At 39.1% G+C, this 21,066-nt stretch overlaps 5 protein-coding genes across 6 annotated transcripts in view; 2 read left to right on the top strand and 3 right to left on the bottom strand.

Moving 5' to 3' along the window:
• rhoua (ras homolog family member Ua) overlaps positions 1-1,834 on the bottom strand; it is a 10,039-nt gene extending 8,205 nt beyond the window's left edge. Inside the window, exons 1-2 of the mRNA XM_015051223.1 lie at positions 1,244-1,834; positions 409-467 (exon numbers count right to left, since the gene is read on the bottom strand). Coding sequence (XP_014906709.1) covers positions 409-467; positions 1,244-1,499 — 315 coding nt within the window. The 5' untranslated portion in view covers positions 1,500-1,834. The remainder of the gene's footprint in view (positions 1-408; positions 468-1,243) is intronic.
• Positions 1,835-2,416: 582 nt separating this feature from the next.
• Positions 2,417-9,669, top strand: pdcd2 (programmed cell death 2). The gene is made up of 8 exons (XM_015051219.1): positions 2,417-3,088; positions 3,826-3,934; positions 4,094-4,150; positions 5,171-5,359; positions 5,442-5,588; positions 6,892-6,992; positions 7,070-7,183; positions 8,209-9,669. Exons 1-8 carry the CDS (start codon positions 2,906-2,908, stop codon positions 8,386-8,388), a joined length of 1,080 nt encoding a protein of 359 aa, XP_014906705.1. The 5' UTR covers positions 2,417-2,905; the 3' UTR covers positions 8,389-9,669.
• tbp (TATA box binding protein) lies at positions 8,729-14,389 on the bottom strand. 2 transcript variants are annotated; one of them, XM_015051222.1, is made up of 9 exons: positions 14,298-14,389; positions 13,773-13,961; positions 12,849-13,011; positions 11,922-12,099; positions 11,658-11,745; positions 11,405-11,496; positions 11,120-11,287; positions 10,938-11,032; positions 8,729-9,904 (listed from the first exon to the last, which is right to left on the bottom strand). In XM_015051222.1, exons 2-9 carry the CDS (start codon positions 13,821-13,823, stop codon positions 9,825-9,827), a joined length of 915 nt encoding a protein of 304 aa, XP_014906708.1. In that variant the 5' UTR covers positions 13,824-13,961; positions 14,298-14,389; the 3' UTR covers positions 8,729-9,824. The 2 variants fall into 2 exon arrangements, with proteins under 2 accessions (XP_014906708.1, XP_014906707.1); XM_015051221.1 differs by having other exon boundaries at positions 13,773-13,950; positions 14,298-14,388.
• A 35-nt stretch (positions 14,390-14,424) lies between these two features.
• psmc3 (proteasome 26S subunit, ATPase 3) lies at positions 14,425-16,837 on the top strand. The gene is made up of 2 exons (XM_015051218.1): positions 14,425-15,393; positions 16,392-16,837. Exons 1-2 carry the CDS (start codon positions 14,449-14,451, stop codon positions 16,728-16,730), a joined length of 1,284 nt encoding a protein of 427 aa, XP_014906704.1. The 5' UTR covers positions 14,425-14,448; the 3' UTR covers positions 16,731-16,837.
• Positions 16,838-17,765: 928 nt separating this feature from the next.
• Positions 17,766-20,822, bottom strand: psmb1 (proteasome 20S subunit beta 1). The gene is made up of 6 exons (XM_015051224.1): positions 20,629-20,822; positions 20,203-20,310; positions 19,768-19,849; positions 19,286-19,415; positions 18,332-18,438; positions 17,766-18,250 (listed from the first exon to the last, which is right to left on the bottom strand). The coding sequence occupies exons 1-6, from the start codon at positions 20,727-20,729 to the stop codon at positions 18,065-18,067; spliced, it is 714 nt and encodes a 237-aa protein (XP_014906710.1). The 5' UTR covers positions 20,730-20,822; the 3' UTR covers positions 17,766-18,064.
• Between the last annotated feature and the right edge of the window lie 244 nt (positions 20,823-21,066).

Below are 21,066 nucleotides of genomic sequence, written 5' to 3'. Positions count from 1 at the left end.
CAATTTTGACTTCTAATGATTCACTTCCTGTTAGAGAGCCCCCTGGTGGTTGAAGAAAAATACACAGAAAAGCCGCAGCGGGCTACAACCCTCATGGTTCAAAGTTTGGGAAAAAAGTAGCAGCTTATAGTCCGGTGAAATTGAATAATTTCCACGGCACACCTGACGATCACTCACGGCACACTAGTGTGCCGCGGAACAGTGGTTGAAAAACACTGAGCTAAGGTACCTAAAATACGTACAGATGTTAAACACATGCCACACTTTTAAGATTTCCATCTGAAAGCTTCGTCTTCGTCCGTTTTAGGGCGATGAATTAGAAATGTTAGATTTTGTGGTTATAATGAGACGAACGTGAAGAAGCTGAGGGGCGTGAATACTTCTGTAAAGACAGGTGTTTTCACTCACCTGTCCTGCCGTGTCACACAGCTGCAGCTTCACCGGCTGGCCGTCCACTGACACCACCGCTGAGCAGAAACACAGGAATCATTAAAATGAGGCCAAAAATAGAAAAAAATTATTGAACAAATAAACTTTAAATCCAAACATAAGATAAAAAAATAATATACCATAATTTTGAACATAGAGTTATGTTTACAGAGACAGTAAGATGTTTGGAGTATGTGTTAAATAATTACAGCTAAATGTAAAATAAAAACAGATTAGATTAGAGTAGACTACATTATTCTTCATAAAGTTTTTCCTTGATCCATTACAGAGATGAATGCTTACATTTACTCAGTTACATTTACTGGAGTAACTTTTAAATTACTTTTATGAGTCTTTTTACTGCGCTGTATTTTTTACTTTTACTTGAGTAATTTTATTTCTACATTTACTTGAATAAAATTTCTGGATTTTCTACTCACTGAATGAAAAACAGACATGTTTTAACCAAAAATTCACCAGACTCAGACACACACCTAAAGATTTTATTAAAGTTTCATAAGTTTTATATTTAAAAAAAAAACTGATTTGGATTTTCTTCATTTGCCTGATTTTATTATTTTATTGAGATGAACAATTTTGGTCTTTAAAATACCAACATTTCCACATAAGTTTATATTTTGGCCTGTCTGCTGTTGTAATTTATAAATATTAAATGATTAATCGGTTACTTGAGTAAATACTTTTCCACTCTTATTTGAGTAATTTCTTGGATGGCTACTTTTTACTTTTACTTGAGTAAAAATACCGCTACTGCTACAGTTTTCGGGCTTCCTGCCCAGCTCTGCTCCTCTACCTGAGAAGTTGTCAAACGCCGTCGGGACGTACTCGGTGGGGTAGCCGTTGGTGGTGTAGCTGACCACCAGGCTGGTTTTCCCCACCGCTCCGTCCCCCACCAGCACACACTTCACCCGCCTCTCCGGAGCTGCCGCCCGCCGCGTCCTCCCTGCGGAGCCCCCGTCCCTGCTCCGGACCCTGCGCGGCGGGACGGGCGGCGCGGGGGCCACCGGCGCCGGCTTGTAGCCCTCCTGGCAGGGAGAGGAGGGCGACATGGCGGGGATCAGTCCTCCTCGGTCGGGTCAGTTTTCACTCGGTCCATTCTTTTCCTCCACGGGGTCTAGTGACAATAAGCCGTCCGCTTCCTCTGGGCTTCCATGGTTCAAAACAGAAAAGCAGCCTGGACTTTTCTCTCTGGGGAGTCCGGACCTGAAGTACTGGGGTTACACAGTTCGGTGAGTTATTAACCACAAAATCCCGATTTAAAAGACGAGATTTAACTATCATTCAGTTGCAGTGAGTGTCCGTCCAGGCGTCCGGCACACAGACCCGTCCCAAATCAAACTCCCCCTCCGTGACATCACTGTGTTGTGCTCTGTGTGTGTGTGTGTGTGTGTGTGTGTGTGTGTGTGTGTGTGTGTGTGTGTGCTAACATTTACTCTGGTTGTGAATAAGCAAGTTGCAGAAAGCAGTATATTTAAATGAATCGCATGGTAAATCAAAATTAACTCGATCGGTGGCCTACAATTTTCTTGCTGTATGAAAATATTGTAATTCTTACTCAAAATTTAAGTTAGGTTTGTAATTAGATAGTAAACAGCTGAAGTAGTTTGTTTTGATTCAAATTTCTTTAATTTTTTTCTTATCATTCATTTAGTATGTTTGTTTTGCTAAAGTTGCTTTAATTTTACACAAAGGTTCATGCAGTTATGTTGCGTATGACTGTGATGTTTCTTATTTTTGTTTTTCACCTGTCATAAACAGAAAGCTTGAGAACAGTGGGTTCCTGGAACTGAATAGAGACATTTTGTATAATTACCCAACGTTTTTGTTTGGACTTTGGCCGCTTTGGCTTATAATTATCTGAAGATTTTTCCATTGTTTTTTTGTAAATATACTTCCAACCAAACAGTTTCCTTATTTTTCAGTAGACTATGTGTTTTTGTGTGTGTGTTTTATCTAATATTTGTTTGTTTCATCCAACACTTTATTTTCTCCTGAATTTAAATTTCACTTCAAATGGCCTTCACTTGTGTTTACTTGCTAGATGTTTATACAAAACGTACGCACTGGAAACACTTTAAATTACAAAATCCAGCAACATTAAGATCAAATCTAAGTTAACTATGATGAAATTTTGTTTACAATTCAGTCACAGTTTTTCCGTAGTAAAATTACAATATTTAAGCAAATTTGGGTGATAAAATGAATATTGTTTTTGATGTACGGATTAATTTTGATTGTTGAAATCTTCACTAAATAAAGTGAAGCAACGGCGCCATCTAGTGGACGATGCTAATTCAACCGTTCACCGCGGAACTAAGGGCTGCTAATGTTTCCTGACGGAGAACGTTCGCAGCTGCATCAGCATGTGTTGTGAGAATTTCTGAAGAGGAATCTTTGCCTTCTCGTTGTCAGTGGGTTGTTGTGATATTTAAGTTAGTTTTTAAAAGTGAAAAACATGTCGTCCTCTCCCGAGGTGGTTCTGGGTTTCCTTGAAGAAGCAGAACCGTGGCGGCTTCAGTCTCCGCAGTTCCCCAGCAAGGTCGGAGGGAAGCCGGCGTGGCTCAGCCAGAGGGGCCTGCCCCTCCAGTCCGATCTGGAGTGTGAGAAATGCGGGCTGCCCATGGTCTTCCTGTTGCAGGTCGGTACCTGGTGGAGTAAAACCTTCCAAGACTCGTTAATTATTGTCATTTTTATAGAAAGAAGTTGTTTGTTTTTATTTTTGTTGTTGTCGTTCACTTAATTAATTGGTTGTTTATTTTGTAGATCAGTACCTATGTTTGTCAGTCTGTAATGTTTGTATTGTATACAGTAATTGGTGAATTAATAATAATAAAACAAAGAATTCAGAGATAAAGAAACATTGTGATTAATCTAAACAGAGAGAATATGGTGACCATAAACTCTTATTTTATAGATTTGATACACAGTGACACATTTCAAGTGTTTATTTCTGTTCATTTTGGTGATTAACACATTGGTGGCTAAGAAAGCCGATTACAACATGTTGTTAAGTGGAAGGAAAAAGTGCGTGATTGAGAGATTATTAAGTTTCAGGAAGATTCACAGTGTACAGACTATCCAAGACAAGGGCTGAGACTGTCACATCTGATAGAAATCCACCTCCAAACCAGAAACAATTTAAGGAGCATACTACGTAGACTTTAATAAAATAAAAAACTGTTCTGGCTCACTCGAATAAAGTTTTCTTTAATTTGAAACTACTTTGTATTTCATTTGTAATCAAGTTCCCAGAGTCTGAATTAAAAAAAATGTGCAAAACGTATCCTGAAAACTTTAGAGGACTTCGTGCTTTCCTGAGACGAACATGTAATTTTCTCTTCAATGTTGAATTGCACCATGTGGTCGTTTCTGCAGGTGTACGCACCCATTTCGGGTCAGGACAGAAGTTTTCACAGGACGCTTTTCCTGTTCTGCTGTAAAACTCCGGAGTGTTACTCCCACAACGACAGCCGCTGCTTCAAAGGTGCCTGCTGCTGTTATTACAACGTTTCTATTTTACCACTTCTCACTTTATCCGCTTTCAACGAGTCGGTGCTTCTGTTGCTGAATTTCTCTTCATGTCACTGTTGGTTCATTCAGTGCCATTCGGAGCTTTTTTTCAATGGTTTCTCCTTCACATCAGTTTTCAGAAGTCAGCTCCCCAGGAAGAACGAGTTCTACTCCTACGACCCTCCTCCAGGTTTGTCTGAAAGATTCTTTGAGTTTTTATGGTGCAGTTAGGAAACTACATTGAAAAATTAGGACCTTTTTGCGTGTTTTGGAATGAAAATGAGCCGTTTCGAATGCTGAGTCATTCTACGGGCAATGCGCCGTTACCTAGCAACCCCAGCCGGCGCCAGCCCGTTACCTAGCAACTCAAAGGGAGCTCCAGTAGGTTTTGTCAGCAGGTTTTACCGCTGTAAGCGCTGTTACAATTTACTGCTGGAAAAGAGAAGAGTTTAGTTGTTGACTTATCATTCAAAGGTGATTATATCATTGCGCATTTGTGTGCCGCCACTTTCACAGCGAGTGTGAACGTTGATTTGGGGGGCGTGGCCAACTACAGCAGTTTATTTGGATTTAAAGTGAGTTCTTTCTGAAAGGAGCTCAAAACAGGCAGAACTGAAGAGACTAAACTTATTATCTAAGAGTTATTTTGTTTTAAAAATGGAATGAACATGTGTTTTGAATTTACAGCCAATTCAAACTCAGAAATACTTTATTTAATTTCCCCAAAGGAAAATTAAACATTGTTGTAACTTATATTAATTTAAAATTCTTCAAAACGTTATCGTAGATGGTGATGATGCGGGCAAAAAGATCTCCTGTAGCAGTCTGTATTACAGTGAATTTGAAGAAGCCTCTGACTAAAGACACTGGTTTTCTAAAAGTCTCATGAAACAGATGCTTAGACCTCTTATTCAAATTCAATTAAATTCAAGAAATACTTTATTAATCCCAGAGGGAAATTACATGTTGCTGTAGCCCATTAGTTCAGATTCTTCAGCGTTATTGAAGATGGTGATGGCTTTTGGCAGGAAAGATCTCTTGTAGCGTTTTGTATTACAGCGAATTTTACGGTTCAAGGAACTGTAAAAGATCACCTTTGAATGAGGGTCAAAAGTTAAGGCGCTAACATTTTTTCAGTACCTTAGATAACAAAATAATTCCACCCAAATTAATTTCCATCATCTGAAATATTTGTCTCCATTGTGTCCAGATGATGAACCACAGACAGTCTCTAAAGAGGACGACAGCATTTTATCCGTCTCAGGAGTCAAGCTGTGCTGGGTGTGTGGTTGCCCTGGAAACAAGGCCTGCTCCCGCTGCCACTCGGTGACCTACTGCGGTAAACACCACCAGACCGTCCACTGGAAGCACTCCCACAAGAAGGAGTGCCTCAGCGCAGGTACAGGTCCACCCAGCCGGCCAGAACCGAACCCCCGCCTGGAGGACTGACCCTCTCTGCTGCTGTGTCTCTCTGAGCGTAGCGCTGCCCTCGGCTGCCTCTCCCTTCCTGTTCCCCGAGTCTGAGCTCGTCACCGAGCCTGAAGAGGGAGGGGAGGAACGAGACGACGCACAGAGAGGAGGAGGAGGAGAAGAACAGAGAAGTACTGAAGGTCCTTCCTTAGCTGACAGTAAGTTTACAGCCATGTTTGAAACTATTAACCGGGTTATTAGTGATTAATCAATTATTGAAATGGTCAACAAATTTAGTAATTGCTTAATCACTAGCTGGAGTATACAGGCTCAGAAAAAGGCTGTTTGGTGAAGAACATCATATTCATAGAAGTAATTAAGACAAAACTACAAAAAAATATACATTTTGCATTTTAAATTTAAAAAAATCTTCTTTTTCTATAAATAGACCCCCATTGAAAACCTCCTGGTTATTCCACCAAATATTAATATTTCTGAACTCTTCCTGAGGTAAAACATTAGTATTATTTATAAATGAACATGAACTTGTTTGCATTATTTGAGGTCTGAAAGCTCTGCATCTTTTTATTTTCACCATTTCTCATTTTCTGCAAATAAAAACTAAATTTTTGCTTGTAATTTCAGACAAGTTGTCAGTAGTTCATAGACTAAAAGAACAAAGTTCATTTTACTCAAACATTTACCTATAAAAAGTAAAATCAGAGAAACAGACCATTTTAAGTGGACTCTTAATATTTTCCACAGCTGTATGTTCAACCCAGAACTTCTCACATGGCAGTTTTAACTTAACCTAATTCAAATTATTTGTAAAAATATTAATAATCACACCAGCCCCACAAAAATCTCTTATTGTGTACCTTTTGCTATCCAATCATTAATTGGTGATTCAAAAAAAAAAAAATCACCAGATGAATTACAGATGAAGAGCTTTTCACGTGTTGATGTTATAAGTATTTATTTTATCTGTAAATTCATCCTTTGCTACAAATGGGCGAGCATTCACTAAATGTTCCTGCACTTTAGACAAAAGACCATTTGCTGAAAGAACAATGCAAGTAAAGCAGTAATTAAGCCAAAAGTATATAAATGTTGCATTCATATGTAATAAAAAGAACATTAATCTGTAAATATGATCCACACAGATCTCTCCTGGCATAGTGTTTAGCTTCACCTGGCTCAGATTTTGTCCTATTAATCACCTTTGGTTGTCCAATTAATCGGTAATGCAAAAAAAAAAAAAAAAAGTAAATTAATTAAATGATCGAGAGTACATTAAAGATTATTGCATTTTTGGCAATAAAAGAATTGCATTGTTTATTTGCATCTTTTCAATGTATTTCTAATATTGTATAAATAAGTATTAAGTGGTTCAATGAAAAATCTGCAGCTGATAACTAAAATAATTGTTAGTTGCATCTCTGCCTGAAACAACAACAAAAAGCAGATAAGTTCATATACAGCACTACAGATGTGAGTAACTGCCTGCTGCTGTCCTGTCAGCTCTGGCAGAAGCAGATCTGGAGGAGATGGCGTTGCACGAGACTGAAGACAACAAAGTGTTCCAGCGGTTCAAGAAGAAGATCGCCTCAGAGCCGCACCAGGTGCTAAATCAGCCAGGAGACTCTTTTCCTCCGTTTCCCTCTGTGTACGTCTGACACTAACAGACTCTCTCCTCCAGATGATTCGCTACAGTCGAGGAGGCCGACCCCTCTGGGTCTCTTCTGGTCACGTCCCTGCAGACGAGGACATCCCACCATGCACCTGCGGCGCCAACAGGACCTTTGAGTTTCAGGTGGGTCCTGGTATTGAAACCCCTCATGAGATCTCTACATGCATGTTTCTATGTAGTTTAGGACAGCAGATAACAATTATTTTAGTCATCAGTTAGCCTATTCATTATTTTTTGATGATTAATTGAATTTTTAAAATTGCAACATTCCGCAGATTTTTCATTTGTCTTTTTTATACAATATTAGAAATAAATTAAAGATGCAACTAAACAATTCAATTCCCTTTTAAATAAGAAAACAAACATTTGTGCTATAACAGGAATTCTTTAGTAAACGCTTGATTATCTGTTGCAAAGAATGTATCTGCAGCAAAAAATACTTCTGACATTATATGAAAAGCTCAGCTGTTTGACTTAAACACATTGCTGACCTGATTACTATTTTTTGGATTAACAGATTAATAATTCAATAGCAAATAGTGATTAATAGATTTTTTGACAGCTAAACTATGCAACTTGACAAATTTTGAATAGAACATGTTGACAGACAAATATATATTTATCTAAAAAAAGGAATATATTTTGTGTACAATTTTTGGCTTAATTACTGCTCTGAGTTTTGAGTCTGTACACTCAAGTTAACATTATTAGATTGATAAATTAGTTTACAATAATGAATTAATCACGAATAATCAAGCTAATCCTTTCCGCCTTAGTATATTATAGTTAACTAAAGCCGACAATAACTAAGACTGAAATTGAGAAAACCTTTTTTCGTTAAATGAAATAAATAAAAGCAGCAATCAATGGGGACAAACTGTAACTAACCGGAACTATATAATCTGATTATAAAACTCACTGAATCATATTAAAATTATAGACATAATACCTTTCGTTTTCGTTTCGTCCACGGCACTTTTTTCAGCCGTTACAGCTGCTAAAGATGCGGTAAGGTGATTTTCCGAGCAGTCTTTAAACGCACCACGAACGGACAAGCGTCAGCGATTGGGTAAAGTTTGAAACTCCAGCAGAGTCCAGTCCTCCAGCAAAGCTAGCTGGCTCGTTTCTCTGTGTGTTTGTTTCTCCAGGTGATGCCTCAGCTGCTAAACAGCCTCTGCGTGGACTCGACGGGAGCCAGCATCGACTGGGGAACCGTTACGGTCTACACCTGCTCCGCTAGCTGTAACCATGGAGACCAGTACCGGTCGGAGTTCGTCTGGAAGCAGGACTTCAGCGCAGATCAACTGACTCAGCACAGAAACACGTAGTACAGATCTGTTGATTATAGTTCCAGAAGATAAAGTGCTCAGATTAACTCAGCAGCTTCAAGTCCTTTGAGATGTGTATTTTTTTACTTCAATTTAAAAATAAGCTAGTATTTAATGGAGCCATACAGCAAATTATTCTAAAAATTTAAAACGTTACTTCAAATGGATATGTTGTGATAATTTAGGTATCCAGGTAGAGCTGGCTGATAAATCGATTTTAATCAAAATGAATTTTCTGTTTAACTTTTGGAAAATGTCCATAATTAAATGAATAATTGTTTCATTCACTTAGGTTATTTTAATAAGAATGTGACTTAATAAAAAGGAAGACGCAGCTTTAACTGTACAGATTTATTGTTGCAGAACAAAGACAACTTCAGACGATTTGAAAACGTTTCCTGATCTGTTCTGCAAAACAAGTCGATACATAAATCTGATTCGGACACTTTGATTCAAATTATGAAGCAAACATTGAGCTTGTTGACAGGAAAACGTTTAAATGGCTGCAGAGTTAAACTGTGTTTAAAACAGACAAAGCAGGAAAACAACCCAAAATTTCACTTAAAGGTCTTCAACATTGGGGAAATCCTCAAACTAAACCTCCACATGGGCAAAAATAGACATTTATATACTAACTATGTAACATTTTGCCACCATATTTATGCTAGGCAGCATTTTTCCTTCACATTTAAATCTTGAGTCCCAAGTTGTCCTTATTTGCTCAAATAGGAATTTTCTGCACCCACCTCAAGGTGCCACTCATCACTTCTCTATATTTAGAATATAAAAAAATGTGTTTAGCTCCAGTTTAACCATTAAAACATCTCTATGTAAATACAACAATCCCTCTGTTTGACCTGAAGAGGACCAGAAGCTGCAGAACCAACTAACAACTCTGTTTAAATCACTTTTACTGCAACTACAAACACGTAAACCGACTTCAGTGTTTGGTTGGAACAAACATAAATCAGGATTCAAAGATGGAGACTTAGACGTCAGGCTGGCCGATTTCAACACAAGGTAGCAAATTTTCAGACATGAGAAAAGAAAATGCTAAAAAGGCAGCATAGAAAAGTAGTTAAAACATTTTAAAATGAAACCAGGTACAGTCCCCTTCAGAGTGTTTCTCCATTCATCAATATCTTACATTTTCTTACAATCCTATGTACAAATCAGGGATGTGATGATGCACTGGAAACCTGAAACTACAGGAAACATGGGAATGATTTTAACCAAGATGGCCCGTAAAATCTTCTTTAAAAATTCCTTGGGGATGAAAAACAAAACAAAAAAATAAAAATCAGATGAGATCTCAGTGAGCAGCATCCCATTTAGTCCATGTAAAGAGTTCAACATCAGTGAGTCACTTTGATGCAGCTTCAAAAATAAAAAGAAACCAGGTTTGGGAGAATGGGAAAAAAAAATAACTCCAGGTTCTACGTAGTTTTGCGAAAACCTTTCAGGATGGGGTAAATGTTTTCAAACGCTTCGTAGATCTCTGCTCTCACCTTGGCTCCTTTAAAAACAATAAAAAAACACATTAATAATTAATTTCCCCATGTTTGAGGCACATGACTCATAAAACAAAAATAGATCAGCGTTTCTCGAGCTGAAGATCACTAAACCCATTTAATAAACTCATCTAGTTACAAATTCCTCCACAAAAACACAACTTAATATAAACAACCTGAAATTAAAGTATCAACTCTTTGTCCTCCAAATGTGAAGGGTAAAGAAACCCATGAACACATCTACAGGGGGCGTTTTGAGTTATTTACAGATTCTGATTTTAATTCTAAGCTTTCCAATGATAGAAAACTCATGGAATCAAAAATGTTCTTTACTATAAGTGTTGTGTGCATTAATAACATTTCAGGGCTTTTTGTAATGGAGAGTCATAATAAAAGAAGTTTCATTCGCAAAAACAAACATTTTCTTTCAGTCAGTAGATGGTCCAACATGAATAACGTTATTTTAGGTGTTAAGATGCGGTTAGTCAGCATGGGGCGCAGCACTGCTCCGTCCTGCAGCTGAGAAACTTTCCACTAGTATCTTCAGTTTTTATTTTCAGTGACCCAGTCTTAAGCCACTTATCCATTATTATCGCTAAGAAATGGTTGTTTACCTCTTGAGCCAGTAAATTTAAGGAAATGTGGAAAATCATTCCATATTGGAACGTAACCAAGCTGAAATGACTGAGAGAAAAGCTACACAATAAAAGAACGGCACATAATAGGATTAATATTAATTCAAATAACTACACCAATAAGAGAGCAACACTTTGTCTACACATTAGAGTCAAATGATTTAAACTTTATTTTATTCATCTATATTTATACATGTATAAATATACTTTAAGCATTTATACTTTTTCCCCGTTGTTTCATTTTTTTTTAGCTGAATTTTATTTTATACCCTGAGTGTTCATTGTGGCTGGAAGGTGTCAATATTTGTCTGAATTTACATTTTTATATATTCAAAACTCAAACACATTAAGAAAAGTAGGACTAGAGACAATGATGGAAGTAAAGATGTTTCTTCATCCTTACCTGTGAGAACGACCTTCCCAGAAACAAAGATCAGCAGGACGATTCGGGGTTTGATCATCCTGTAAATCAATCCTGGAAACAACTCCGGCTCGTAGCTGCAAAGCAGAAGGCGTTTCGTTTTAGTTCATCTAAAACGGGCGGAAACTATAAATGGATATTGACTCAAACGAACTCCAGTCAACCTGCTGAACTGCTGGTGTGTGAGCACCAATCCCTCCAGCCGGATGGGGAACTTCACGTCGCAGCTGCCCACCATGTTCTGAATCTTAAAGTCCAGGAACTTGGCAGGAAAACCCAGTTTCTGCACAACGCGAGCATACTTCCTGGCTGCTAGCCGCGACTCCTCCTCACTGGAGAGACGGACACAGAAAGCAACACATTTAAATAGAAACGTGAGCACACCGTTTCGCTGAAACGACGTCACAGCTACAGTGTTGAAAAATAAATCGTATTTGTTGGAGTCTGACCTTTTGGCTCCAGTGCAGACCATCTTCCCAGAGCTGAAGATAAGCGCTGTGGTCCTGGGCTCCCTTATTCTCATGATGACGGCAGCAAAACGCTGGAAAATTAATTTAACGTGTTTACAAGAATAACAGTGGTTGGGTTTTATTTAAGGGTTTAAAATCGATTCGGTCATTCTTGTGGAAAGAGTTGAACAGATTCAGTGAAGATGTTCAACATGCTGATGATACTGAATGTGTAAACTTTGGGTTTGTTTACTTTGGGGTTGTACTCTGCATTCCTGGCTCTCAGGGCGATCGTCTTCAGGTCCAGTTTACAGCCCAGATTCACAGTAGATACAATGTTTCTAATCACAAACAGGAAAAAAGGCTGAAATAAATGAACTCAGAAAATTAAAACAGAAACAAAAATGAACTGAGCTTCGAGAGACAAACAGTTCACACCAACAGAGACGAATAAAACCATGGTAGCATTTAGCAGGAAGAACAGAAATCATGTAAACCAGGTGAATACGAGCCGTACTGCAGCGTCGGCACGATGCCTGAGCTCTCCGAGCCAGGAGTAGCAGGGGTCAGCGGGGTCATGGGGCCGATGGAAGTACTGTAGAGGCTGGTGCCTCCTGGCAGCGCCGTGGTGGTCGAACCCGCCGCCGTCTGGGAATGATACAGCTGAGGCGTCTGCCCCGACGCTCCTGGAAGGCCTGAAGTTTCAAGCATTTAAGGCTTTAATAATAAAAAAACTGCAGGGTTTATAAAGTTTTCAAGCATTTTCAAGGTAAGTTTTCAAACTTTGCCAGCACCACACTGGAGATAAAAGCTAGAAAAAAAAAGACAGTTTCAATAATAATGTTTTGTGATAATCTACAGGAGGGACAAGATACACAAAATGCAACAATTTATGTTCTTAAATGTCTCCCTTATAAGAACAAAATACTAATTTCACAAAAAAATCCCCCAATTTAAATAATATAATTTCATGTATAAGATACAAGCCAACCTCTATTTCAATCACACAGATCAATAAGTTATTGATCCATCAGTAAATATTCATAACAATGAAACAATCTGAATGAATCATGTTAAGGTTTATGGCCATAAAGACCAAATTAAACACAAAAAACAAAGAAAGTTATCAAAAAAATCTCTAAAAATGTTCTCACTAAGTTTTATAGCATTTGTTAAATAGAAATAATTTTGCTCTAAATGTGAGTTTTTATTGGATGTATAAAAATATCTGCTTTCAACTGCAAATAAATTTAAGCTTTTACTCAGGTGTGACATTGAACTTTAATACAAAACTGTGCAGTTCAAATATTAAGCACTTTCAGGGACTTTATGCAGAAATCAAACATTTTCCAAACTTTGAAAACACCTCATTGATTTCAAAGCATTTTCAAAACTTCATGCGAGTCCTGAAACTGATCGATTTTATCTGGGTAATCACAGTTACCTGCAGTTGGCTGCTGTGCTTGTTGCTGCTGCTGCTGCTGCTGCTGCTTCTGATGCTCCTCCAGGATGGACAAGCTGTTGGTGTTCTGCACAGGCTGCGGCGTCAGGCCCGAGCCATAAGGCATCATGGGACTGAACATCGGCATGCCGGGGGTCATGGCTCCCTGGACAAGGACACACGTCATCACACAGACGGGACATTAGTGCCCAAATATTACAGAAATCAATTCTGGGGTAAATTATATTGAAATATACATTTATATAATTGAGTATTAAACTGTAGATGTAAAAAGCAACTAGACAAAAATCACACGCTGATACTTTGTATGTTTCAAGTTAACTTTTGTTTTGAGCACAATCTGAAACAGTGAGTTTAGAAAACTGAATTGAAAACCTAAGAATCTGTTTTAAAGCAACCAAAAAAAAATTTTATTCAACCCAAAAACATTTAAAAAAATTTAAATTTATCCATATGTCGTGGAGGCCTGTCATGATATCAAACTTTGCTGGACAAGTTATTACGATAAACAATAATATTGTTGCTTTAAGACAATTTTCAGGTAATGTCAAAATTATACAAGTGTACACATTCCCAAAGATCCATAAACTTTACATTTAAATGGACATTTAAAACTAGAACGCAAAGATATTTGAAAATAATTAAACAAAATAACAGAAACAATTAAATTAAGTCTATGTAAAAATAGAAAAACCCTTCAAAAAAAGGGGGTTGGGGGGCAAATTGAGAATCCTTCCTTTCCTGATCTTATAAACTATTCTAATAGTCAGAGAAACTGAATTTATTTCATTCTTCTGTAATAAACAGTCATCAAAATGCCACATTGTGTTTAACAGATATACGAGTTTCATTTTTTGATATTGACTTAATTCTATTCTAATTTATTGAGTGAATCTGAGCCCTTACCTGAGGGGAGGCCAGCCCCTGGAAAGGCGGTATGCTGTTGTTCTGGTCCATTTCTGTGACACTGCCACCCGGGAGCAGGCAGTAAAGCTGATCTGAAGCTCTTCACGCAGCAGGATTTCAATGCAACAGAAACCACTAAGACACCCAGCGCCTTGTTCCTTACCTCCTTATTCCTCACCTGAAAACACTCTTTACAACAGCAATACGAAACAATTATACAGCAGTGGCGCCAAAGCGAACGTTTCTTATTGGTCATATTTACAGTCTTAAATGTTTTGCAACACTTTTTCTAAACGTTTATCGCTGTAATTTAGATAATTGTATGGCGTGTCGATGCTAACGGCTTCCCAGCAGGGTGAGTTTAAAGCGTTAACCCTGTGAAACACACCAGCTAGCTAATGTTAACTGCAAAGCTAACATCAGCTAACGCTAAGCCGCAATAACTAATCGCTTTAAGTCACAGTGAAAACGCCAGTTTTATTGTTTAATTAAGTTTAAAATAACCATACTATTAAGTCGACTTACACAGTGGTTGTTCTTTGCATATGACCGCAGTCTGTAGCTGAAATTAAGTTAGCTTTAGCTCCGTGTCATCTCCCAGGCAGCTCGTCGGCGCTAACCGGAAGAAGAAGCTTTATCTTCCGGCGAGTCACAGTTGAGCGCAGACACAGCAAAGATGGCGTCGCTGAGTGACAAATCAGTTTGGGATGAAGTGGAAGACGGAATCGGGGAAGAAGTATTAAAAATGTCCACAGAGGAGATAGTCCAGCGGACCCGACTCCTGGACAGCGAGATAAAGATCATGAAGAGCGAAGTGCTGCGGGTGACCCACGAGCTTCAGGCCATGAAGGACAAAATCAAGGAAAACACGGAGAAGATAAAGGTGAACAAAACGCTGCCGTACCTGGTCTCCAACGTGATCGAGTTGCTGGACGTGGACCCCAACGACCAGGAGGAGGACGGGGCCAACGTGGATCTGGACTCCCAGAGAAAAGGAAAGTGCGCCGTCATTAAAACCTCCACTCGGCAGACCTACTTCCTGCCGGTGATCGGGCTGGTGGATGCCGAGAAGCTGAAACCCGGCGACCTGGTTGGGGTCAATAAAGACTCCTACCTGATCCTGGAGACCCTGCCCACCGAATACGACTCCCGGGTGAAAGCCATGGAGGTGGACGAGCGTCCCACGGAGCAGTACAGCGACATAGGAGGGCTGGATAAGCAGATCCAGGAGCTGGTAGAGGCCATCGTCCTGCCGATGAACCACAAGGAGAAGTTTGAGAACCTGGGCATCCAGCCGCCTAAAGGGGTCCTCATGTACGGCCCACCTGGCACCGGGAAGACCCTCCTGGCCAGAGCCTGCGCCGCTCAGACCAAGGCCACCTTCCTGAAGCTCGCAGGTCCACAGCTGGTCCAGATGTTCATTGGAGACGGAGCCAAGCTGGTGAGGGATGCCTTCGCCTTGGCCAAGGAGAAAGCCCCGTCCATCATCTTCATCGACGAGCTGGACGCCATCGGGACGAAGAGGTTCGACAGCGAGAAGGCTGGAGACAGGGAGGTCCAGAGGACCATGCTGGAGCTGCTCAACCAGCTGGATGGATTCCAGCCCAACATGCAGGTCAAGGTAAACGAGCTGCCACCCACACAACACAGTCAAAACACCCATAAATCGGCCCGATCTGATTCATTGTAGGAGATCGGTGATCGGCCAATACCTATAAGCAGATCTTGTCTCCCTCAGCAAAAGGCTAAACATCAACCTGTCCTCTTTTGTTCCACTTTGAGAGACTGACAGACTGTCCATCAGTCAGGCAACAACAGTCACTCCACTACTGTTAACTCATTGACTTTATTTGCTACATTTAGTGACATTTCAGACAAAAATCAGCAGGTCAGGCTTTTTAAAGATCGGCAGAAAAGTGCAACCGGCGCAGCCCTAAGGAAAACATATGACTTCCTGTATGTATGTAGGTCTGTCATAAGAAACAATAAATCAATTAATCAGTAATTTATCATGTAAATTTATCAATTTACATTTGTATGATTTATCATTTGTCTCTTTTGTGTCTATTTCCACCAAAAACTGGATGACAAAAGTCTTCATTCTGGTCTTTTGGTCTCAACTATCACTTTTTGTTTTGTTTACATAATTCATTTTGTTGTTAAGTTTGATTTTGTTGAATAAAAATGTAGAAAAACCAAACAGAAACCGTCCTCCTTTGAAAGAGTTATTCCCCCTAAATTATTATTTAAAAATACTAGTTAAATTCTCAATTAGAGTAATACATTTGTCATATTTTTGATTGTTTTGACCTTGATTATTTGATCAAAATAATTTCAAATATCTTCACCTTTGTCAAAAGCGACGATATTCTGCATTTTTTGGCAAAAAAAAATGCCATTATTTTAGGACGGTGATGAAATATAAAGAGTAAATAAGACATTTAAATTGATTTTAAAACTTCTGCTGATCAGATAACTCACTTAAATCAAACCAAAACTTCAATAATGTTTATTTTTATTGCCCAATAACCTAAAAACTGTTATATATTTTAATCTGATGATTAAAAAGAAAATGCACCCAGATTTTACCCCTACGTGTTTGTTGTTGTTTTTTTTTAGGTGATTGCTGCCACCAACAGAGTCGACATCTTGGACCCGGCTCTGCTGCGTTCGGGTCGTCTGGACAGGAAGATCGAGTTCCCAATGCCAAACGAAGAGGCCCGCGCGCGCATCATGCAGATCCACTCGCGCAAGATGAACGTGAGTCCAGACGTGAACTACGAGGAGCTGGCCCGCTGCACCGACGACTTCAACGGCGCGCAGTGCAAGGCCGTGTGCGTGGAGGCCGGCATGATCGCGCTGCGGCGCGGCGCCACCGAGCTGAACCACGAGGATTACATGGAGGGAATCCTGGAGGTGCAGGCCAAGAAGAAGGCCAACCTGCAGTACTACGCCTAACCGCGTCTCTGTTTGTGTGAGAGAGTTACTTTCTTTTTCTGATTATTGAAATGATTGTTAAACATTTAACTGATTATCTTGGGTTAATAAAAAGAGGGAAAGAGTAACTGGCTGGTTTGTTTGTTCCTTCCGGTTTCCACATACTTAATATAACGTTGATAACATATAATGTTGAGTTATAAATGTGCAATTGTAACACTTTATATAATAAAATAAGCGGAGCTCTTTTAAAAGCTCCAGGGTTTGTTACATGAAGGAAGTGAGTGGTCTGTTTTCATCTGAGCACAAACTGATTTTCTTATCAGATGCAGCAGAAAAAAAAATCTTGTTTCAGCATAAATCTATAATTGGGACATTAGGAATTAAAATATAATTCACAAATCCCTCGGATTAAATAAACCTTAAATATTTTTAATACGATCAGTTCAATTCCCTTAGATCTTTAAAGTGTTTGGACATTTAATGATTAGATTCGTAACACCATCAGTGGGATTCAAGTTCAAAAATAATTTATTGATCCCAAATGGAAATTAAATTATGTTGTAGCTCATTAATTCAGATTCTTTAGTTATAAATGAGGAAAGATCTCCTGTAGCAGTCTGTATTACAGCAAACCTGAAGAAGCCTCTGACTGAAGATACTGTGTATTCTCAAGACAGTCTCATGAAAAAAAGGTAATTTCAGTGACATTCAGACGTTTGACGCCTTGGTTTCTTTTTTCTTTTCAAATCCGTTTACACGTTGCTTAGAAAGCAAAGCTCTGCCGATGGAAAGTTTAGCCCCAATAGTAAGTCAGGGTTATCCATAACTTTATTGATTTTATTAAGAAAATTATATAAAGATAAAACTATAGAATTTAACTTTATGTTATCAGCAGATATTAAGTCACATTTTAACAAAGCAGCATCTGTTATACAAGTAAAACTGGGCTGATATTAACAACCGGTTCTTATCTCCATCTTGTCTGTTTCTGGTAATTTCTTAGAGATTCAGAAGTGAATCTTGAGTGCAAAAACAAGCATCAGACGAGGAGAGTTCCTGAACTGTTGATATTTATTAAGAATGTAAAAAGAACAGCTGAGCATGTTTCCTTCCAAAACATAAGAAATCATCCAGAGGAAGAGTCTAGAACCAGGAAGGGAAAACAGGAATGCTGATCCGAAATAAGGCCGACAACTAAGTAAGCAGAACATTTGGGACCAAAGAACTGACAGAAATCCTCCCTCCAGTTTGGAGCCAAACCTACATGGCAACTTTATCAACCTGCGGATCAATTTATGTAAAAGTTGAAGACAGAGAGGAAACTGAAGGCAGACAGAAACGCCGCGTCCCCCCTAGTCCTTCCTCAGCGGTATCGTCTGCTCGTTGATGCCGTCCTTCGTGATAACGCAGACGCGAAGGGCGTCTCCGGTGTAGACGTCTCTCTCTGCGGCCGAGATGAAGACGTCTTTGACCAGCTGCACGGCTTTCTCCTGAGTCAAAGGGAGGTGCTGCACGCCCTCCATGTTCTTGAACCCGATCTGTGAAGCAGCATTTTGGAAAGAGTCAGACTGTGTTCATGTCGAGGACAAATAAAATCCTCTGTGTGTGTTTTTGTCGACCTGGTTGTCTAGCAACGGCTGCAGCATGGCGCTGGCCGACCCTCCGGCTTTGTAGGTGTCTCTCTGGTAGGAGCCGACCGGGTCGAAGCTGTACACCGCTCCTTTGCCTACGTTGCACATATTCCAGGTTGCACACAGAAAAAAAAAAGACCATAAGAGAAGCTTTATGCATTAATAAAACAGAAACACCCTGATTACTGCTGGAGACACAATGGAGCACAAAATATTTCTACTTGAGAATAAGTCTGAGTTGTTTTTAGAAGAGTTTAAAAATTATCTGTGTATTTATTGACGCTACTTAATGAAGAATAACTGTTAAAGGGACGGTGTGAAATACTGTCGAAATAATTTCTGACCAAATTCCACAAATTATGAAGGAAAAACTTTTATAACTATAGAATAACAGGGCTGCAATTGTTTTAGTAGTTGATTAACTATCAGCTATTCTGACGATTAATCGGATAGAAAAAGCTTCAGTGAATCACTTTTCATACAATATTACATTAAAATATGCAAATTAATGGCTTCAATAAGAAGATAAACATTTTATTGCCTAAAATGAAACAATGCAGCATTTCTTTAGTGTACGTTTGATCATTTGTAGCTAAAAGAAAAAGACATTAACATTTAATATATACATGTTTCGTACAGCTTCAGCTTAATTACTGCCATCAGTGTGTGGTAATTTCAGCAAATGGGCTTTTATAGAGTCTGTTAGTTGAAAATCATTTTAATAACGATTACTCAGATGAATCGTCTTAGCCAGAGCTTTGTTTGCTTCAAGATGTGAAGGCTGACCCATTTCATACAATTCTTGCTCTGAAGTACATAAAATACTTCAGAGCAACCAACAAAGGCATGTTGCAGTAAACATAGCCGGCTTCATTCTTGTGAAGCCGGCTTCACAAGAATGCCGGCTTCAGAACACCTGAACGTTTGTAGATAAGAGCCCACCTTCTTCATCCAGACCCCCAATGATGTTGTAGACGTAGTAAGGGAAGAACCTCCGGCTGTACAAGATGGTGGACAGCATGGCTGCGATGGCACCACTGGTCATAGTTTTGTTGTTTGAGTGTTTGTACATCTGAGAAGAGGAGAAATACTGTTTTATAATGGAATCACTGTGGTATTATGATTCATATTCCTTCTTTATTGTAATTTCCACTTGCACAAAGTAGCAAAGGACCCATAAACGCACAAAAAGGAAAAATTAATGACTTACACTAAAAATATCCAATAATTCCAGTTTATTTTATGTGTGTAACTTTGGTGCCTAAAACAAAACAGGTGTCTGATTGTTTTCCCCTCCATTGTATCATTCAGCATTTCGTGAATTTGGTAAATTCAAGCAAATGCAACGTTGACATGTTCACGCAGAACAAATTGTTTATAAAGCAGGGTAATTTAAAACCACAGTGAAACCAAAATCACCTCACCTTTAGCCTGGCGTCAATGATTTTTGTCAGCGTCAGACAGTCGCCATGGAAACCACTGCAGCCAATGACAGTTGTGTCTGTCCTGTAAGGATGTGAAAGACTGGAATTAGTCATTTACATACTAACATCGTTAGTATAAAAAATGAAATATACATTTAGCAATATACATGTCCATTTACCACCAAAAAGATAATGTGATGCGTTTTAAAAGCTTGTTGTCATAACTTTTATTTTTATTCCAATAAAGACCACAAAATATTATGTTGAACTTTTAAGTCATTTTCACCCATGACCGTTAAAAGGACAGTACTGCAGCGTGAGAAAAAGCATTTGGTTGGATTTAAGCCCATCTTTATTCTTGCTCGGAATATTAAATCTCATCTTCTGTTATTGCGGTCAGTCTTCATAACATCCACGATCAGAGGAATGACTTACAGCTTGTAGCATTTCGGGGAGTCGCGGCTGTGGATGGAGTAGCCTTCACTAAGCCTGGTGTCTGACGCTACGATGGCAAAATCTTCTCCAGCAACAGCTAGTACGGTTCTGAGAAAATGAGAAGAAACCGGTTAGATCCAATATCCCCAAAACATCCAGAGTGAACACAAACTACTATAGCCTAGCTAAAGGAAGCTAATAGAACAGATTCGAAACTGAAAGTGTTGCGTTTACTCCTTTCTTTCTTTTTATGACCAATCAAGAATCAAATACATTACTACGTCGTGTAACATCGCAAATGTAAAGTTTATACAAAAACTTTGATTTATTAACTACAGAACTGGTTTGCTAAAATTAACCGGATAGCATAAGTAGTATGAGCTAGCTTCAAGGCTAAGCTGACATTAACAGAAAATTTCCACTGACCCTCCGTTGAAAGCGTAAGGTGAAAATTTGTGCTCTACTGCGCCGGCATAATGATACTCCTTCATCTTCCCAGGGCCTCCAAAACCTTGAGCTGAAAGCATCTCGGAAACAAAGCAAGGGGGAAAACTCAGCTTCCCTCGGCTAAACTCGCTGTATCACTGCAGTATGGCAGCCTCTTCCTCTGCACTCACCAACCGCCCTTCTGGTGAGGCTCACAGCTGAACAGCGCCCCTACAGGGTGATTGAGGTACAACATGCAATTCAGCTACTACTGGATTACGGACTTTTGTTTTTCACAATTACTTCATTAGCGCTACCAGATCTGTCAGAAGTTTTCTGGTATCCTAAGCTCAATAATGAACACGTTATAAGTTTTTAAAAAAGTTTTATTAATACATAAAATTTACACAAACCATCAGTGCTACTTCTTCCATAATA

The sequence above is a fragment of the Poecilia latipinna genome, unplaced genomic scaffold, assembly GCF_001443285.1.
Source record: "Poecilia latipinna isolate Pla-1442-1.1 unplaced genomic scaffold, P_latipinna-1.0 Scaffold1036, whole genome shotgun sequence".
Classification (NCBI taxonomy): Eukaryota; Metazoa; Chordata; class Actinopteri; order Cyprinodontiformes; family Poeciliidae; genus Poecilia; species Poecilia latipinna.
Note: the sequence above shows the minus strand (reverse complement) of the source record. Positions and strands in the feature narration are given on the sequence as shown.